General features: G+C 27.5%; 1 protein-coding gene across 1 annotated transcript; it reads right to left on the bottom strand.

Annotated features, from left to right (window-relative positions):
* Positions 1-461: 461 nt before the first annotated feature.
* On the bottom strand, positions 462-4,029 carry LOC127286565 (juvenile hormone esterase-like). The gene is made up of 9 exons (XM_051313045.1): positions 3,811-4,029; positions 2,417-2,705; positions 2,108-2,293; positions 1,795-1,997; positions 1,550-1,718; positions 1,299-1,465; positions 1,053-1,197; positions 849-984; positions 462-722 (listed from the first exon to the last, which is right to left on the bottom strand). Exons 1-9 carry the CDS (start codon positions 4,003-4,005, stop codon positions 539-541), a joined length of 1,674 nt encoding a protein of 557 aa, XP_051169002.1. The 5' UTR covers positions 4,006-4,029; the 3' UTR covers positions 462-538.
* Between the last annotated feature and the right edge of the window lie 1,040 nt (positions 4,030-5,069).

Consider the following 5,069-nt stretch of genomic DNA (forward strand, 5'->3'; position numbering starts at 1 on the left):
TTTTCAGCTAATGTCAGAATCTGGTATTTATAGTAGATTGAAGGAGATGCCAAAACGTTGGTATGCAGAAAATACTGATCAATTTGAAAGCAAGGAAATTAGAAAAGTTTGTGAACTTTTACGATACTTTTTTCTGGTTTTTCTTATTGAAAATTGCTTAACAATTGTTATCTTTCTTCTGGAACGTTTCATTCCGAGGAAAATTTTTTCAAATTTCTCTCCGTGCAGGAAATAAAACGGTACATTCATTTTGTGTTGTATGAAAATGAGACTTTTGCACGCGTGCTAAAATTTATATGCTGAAGTTTGTTGCAGATATTTTAACTGTTTTTTTTAAAAATGTTTTTGGAATATATGTAATAATTTTCTATGTTTTCAGAATTTTTAGAAAACCGCAGCAATTGATAAACTTACTCTATATAAATTAAAAAATAATTCAGAACAAAAAACCTTATTAATAATTAATTTTATTCTATTTCATTTGTCCATCAAGAAAATAAATTACTCAAAAATTGGTGAAATTTGAAAAAAAATCTACTTATTGAAATAATTTTAAATGTTCTCCTAATATGTCTTTGTAAATATTGACCCAAAAATTCAGTCGATCTTTGTAAAGATCTTTCTCCATTTTCAAAGGCACATTGATATTCATGTAATTTCCTTCGGGACCTGTGGGTTCCCAATTTACTGTGATATCATCGTCTAATTTGCTTGTAGGATTCCTGCGACAAGAAATAATAATTAATAAGAGATAAAAGAAGAAATTAACTTTTTTAAATTCTCAAAATAATGATAAATTTATAAATTTACAGTAATTTTTAGTTATAGAAAAGTAAATAAAGTGTTACCCATTTTTAGCAAAATTTGTCCAAAGTTTCGTGAATGTTTTTGTCATTTTCTCCTCAGTTGAACCTGGCTCTGGCTTGTTATTAAAATATTTAGAATAAAATTCGTAATTTAAGTCATCACCATCCGAGACACCAGCTGAATATAAAGTGTAAAATAAATATTAATTATTAAAAATTAAGTGAAATTACTGAATCAACACTTACGTTCTTCTACTTTTAATATATTTTTTACAAAACCAGCTGGTGAATTATATGTAAATAAATATTCGTAAATTGGTTGCTTATTCTTTGCTGCCATCATTTGTGACACAAACGCAATTCCATAAGTAAAATAAATGTCAGACGTTAACTGAAATTGTTTATAACAATTAAAATTTAATATCCACTCAATATTAGTGTTAATATATTGACAAAACTTATTTTATATAAGTGAAATTAAATTTTTTCTACTTTAACAAATTCTGAAACGCTTTGGGAATTAAAAGCTTTCCCATCGAAATAGAATTTTCTTATTGATTCTGCAATTTCTTTGAGTTTTCCATCATCCGTAATATTAAGACTATCGGGTACAAATAATTCAAAATGATTATTAATTTCATCCGCCTTTGGTAGTATTTCTAGACAAAAAAGTTGTTTCAAATTACAATTAATAATAATAATAAACTTAAATGAATGTAATAATTAATTGTCAATTTTAAGACCTTTTGTTATGAAAATCATTTCGTCTGAAGTCATTCCAATAATTAAGGGAATATCGGAAAAGCTACCGGATTTCATCAACTCCCACGGATCGGTTGGCAAAAATACTTCCTGACCTGCTTGTGGCTCAATTACAGGTACAAATGCACTCATTCGACCATTCAATAAATTCTAAAAAAGTAAAAAAAAAAAAATATTACAGGAAGTAGAAAAAATAGGAAAAAAAGGAAATTAATAAAAAAAATACCAAATTATTATTGCTAATTTCTGCTGTTGCATCGACAAGTTGTTTTGCTGAAAATTCAGTCAATTTTTTGACAAGCTCTGCCGAATCAGTGGTTTTTATACCCAGATATTCACCCAATTTGAAAGACATTTCCTTTGCATTGTGACTAATTGCATATCCGCCTAAAGCGGTTCCACTTTGCATAATGGCATTCTTAAATAAACCTGCAAATTAGTTGTCACTACAATAATTATTATTATTAGTAAATAAATAAAAAAAGAAAATTTCCTTTTTTTTAATTATTTAGATTATTATTTAATTTCGTAAGATTAACCTTTTGACATAGGAGAAAGAATATGATAATGAACGGAAGATGATCCAACGCTGACTCCAGCAATTGTAACTTTGTTCGGACAACCACCAAAATTTTGAATATTTTCTTTAACCCATCGAAGGGCCATGACTTGATCCTTCATACCAGCATTTCCTGGAGCGTTGGCGTCATTTGTACTTAAAAAACCTGAATATTTTCCAAAATAAAATAAATTTATAACGATGTCTACCTAATGTCTACCTAAAGTCCGCTTAGTTAAGTAGACATTACGCAAATCGAATCCGCCAGGGATTAAATGATGTATCTTACCAAGTGCACCAAGTCTATAGTTGAAAGTAACGAGGATGACATCATCATCAATAAGAAAATCAGGGCCAAAGAGATCGTCATCTCCCGAGCCAGAATTGAAAGCACCTCGATGGAAAAATACAATAACTGCTTTTCGTGCATTTTTATCAATAGTCGGTGAATAAACATTGAGAAAAAGGCAATCTTCATCTCCAAATAATCCTTGACGAATATGACAATAAAAGACACATGTCGAGCCATGTTTCGTTGCATCTAAAACTCCTTGCCAAGGTTCCGGTGGTTCAGGTGCCTTTTAATTTATACGAATTTCAAACAAATTGTATTCAACCCAGGTGAAACGATTCTACGGAAATCACTCCACGGAAATTCCATACGGAATTCCGCAAAATTTTGAAAGTATTCGTTTCGTAATTTTGCGAATTTTTTTTGGAAGAATTCCATACAGAATTGCAAAAAATTTTCAATAAAATTCCACAATTTTATTTTTTGCTGATTTTTTTGTGATTTTAAAATAACTGCTGCTACTATAACGAAAACTAGTCGACGATGATGTTACTGGTGCGGATATAATATAGAATTTATGATAGATTAATTAATATCTAGTCGAACTTATTTGAGAGGTCAATAAAACGTTTTCCAAAAGAAATTTACTATTTTTCAGTCAACTATAACTAACGGTAGTTGAAGTTCTCGACTAATTTTTTTCAGTGTATCCACCAGCAGTTATTTTAAAATTACAAAAAAATCAGTAAAAAATACACTCAATAAAAAAAACTAGTAGATTTGACTATACTTTTTAACTACCCTGCATAGTTCAATAGGTCCTTAACTGAATTTAAAAAGTTTTATGGACTATTAAAAAGTAGTTAAAAGAACTAAGAATTTAGTTGGGTCAAGGAGATTTTGTATAATTGTTCTAATTTTTGAAGTTGATTTAACTACTTTTGTTAAGTACAATCAACTACTAATTCTTAACTCCATAAAAAATAGTTAAATTGACTACACGCATATAGTTAAAATAACCAAAAAAGTAGTTACTTTTACTACTTTCAAGACAGTTAACTAAAGGTAGTTGAGGATTTCGGCTAAATTTTTTTCAGTGTACAGTTGTGAAATTCTAACAAAAATTTTGTGCAATTCTGTATAGAGATTATGTGTGTAATTCTTATAAAAAATTCGCAAAATTACAAAAGAACTTCTTTCAAAAATTTTGCGGAAATTTTTGCGAAATTCCGTATATAATTTTTACGGAATTCCGTGTGGAATTTCCTTACGGAATTTCCATGGAGTAGTTTCCGCGTAGAATCGTTTCACCTGGGTTAAAAGTTTATTAAATTCTAAAAAAGATTGCTTATTGTTTATTTATAAAAGAATTTAAAATTTAAAATACTCACTCTGAATTTATTGGGTCCAACATTTGGTTGTGCATAAGGAATTCCTTTAAAACTGAAATAAGTTTTACCATTTGTTACTGTTGTTGCTTTTAATCCTTTTAGCGTCCCTTGACGAATATCAAGACTAATTTCTTCTTCAGCACTTGTCCAAATAATTAAAAATATGCAAAAAACAAAAAACTTGAAAATCCACATTTTCTAACAAAATGATAATAAAAAATATTGATGGCAAGGTTTTATATAGTCTTCATACAATAAATTAAGTGTTTCGATTGATAATCAAATTTTAAAGTTGCACGTATACAATATTATGTAACAACACTATTACATACATTGTATGAATATTTGTCATGCAATTCTTTGATTTTCTAATAGTTCTGAAATTTTCTTCCCATTAGTCAAAATTAATTGAAAAGAATATATTTCTGTATATGTATATATATGCAAAGTTATAATGATTTATATCGTTCATATTTTTATTATAGCTTCCAATTTTTATGATCATTATATTGTCATTGTTAACATTTTGTATAGAAAACATCGATTTAATTTTTGTTACACACAAATCATTCTTTGTTACATATATAATTACAGCAGGAAATAGCCTGAAATCGATGCTCATTCATATAATCAAATCTTATTATTAAGTTTCATAACATTTTACAAAGTCACTATATGTATGATATAAGATTTTAAATAGAAAATTAAAATATTGTCCATTTAAAAATGGACAATTTTTTAATTTTCTAAATGCATTATGTACAATTTTCTCTTATCAACAATCAATCTACTGTAAAAGTAGACAAGAAAAAATTATTTACTTTTTCACAATTCTTTATTTCTTTTTATATTTTATTCCAAATACTCTTTGGATTTGGTGTGAAGAAGGAACCAAAACAACTCTTTCATCGTATTATTTTATTACTTTCATTGCTTCTTTTTAATAAACTTCATTATAATTTGTAATTATAAAATTCGAATTTGAAATCATATACTAGTTAATAAAATATTTTCTACTTGTTACTCGGTTTTTATAATATTAATATAACACTTACCTATGTAATTTTCCGATAATTGTAAAAAATTATAACAGATTAAACAAATAAAAACTAAAAAAAATTTCTTGTTATTACATTGCATTTTTTCAAAAATAAGTATACCAAATGCTCTTCGCAAAGAGCAAAAGTTGGATTTAAATATTTTAAGTATGTTTGACTGATTATAATGGGTCAGTCCACTGACTTTCGTCTAATAGAGGT

This window comes from Leptopilina boulardi, unplaced genomic scaffold, assembly GCF_019393585.1.
Source record: "Leptopilina boulardi isolate dan_hultmark-lab unplaced genomic scaffold, ZJU_Lbou_2.1 LbouV2_362, whole genome shotgun sequence".
Taxonomy (NCBI): domain Eukaryota; kingdom Metazoa; phylum Arthropoda; class Insecta; order Hymenoptera; family Figitidae; genus Leptopilina; species Leptopilina boulardi.

Bases quoted from the DNA above. Each gene is read 5' to 3' on its own strand.
- LOC127286565 (XM_051313045.1), bottom strand. From the start codon at position 4,005: ATGTGGATTTTCAAGTTTTTTGTTTTTTGCATATTTTTAATTATTTGG. The intron at 1,719-1,794 runs GTATTTTTTTTA...TTACTTTTTTAG, and splicing joins AAATTAGCAATAATAATTTG to AATTTATTGAATGGTCGAAT. The intron at 1,198-1,298 runs GTAGAAAAAATT...AAACAATTTCAG, and splicing joins GCGTTTCAGAATTTGTTAAA to TTAACGTCTGACATTTATTT.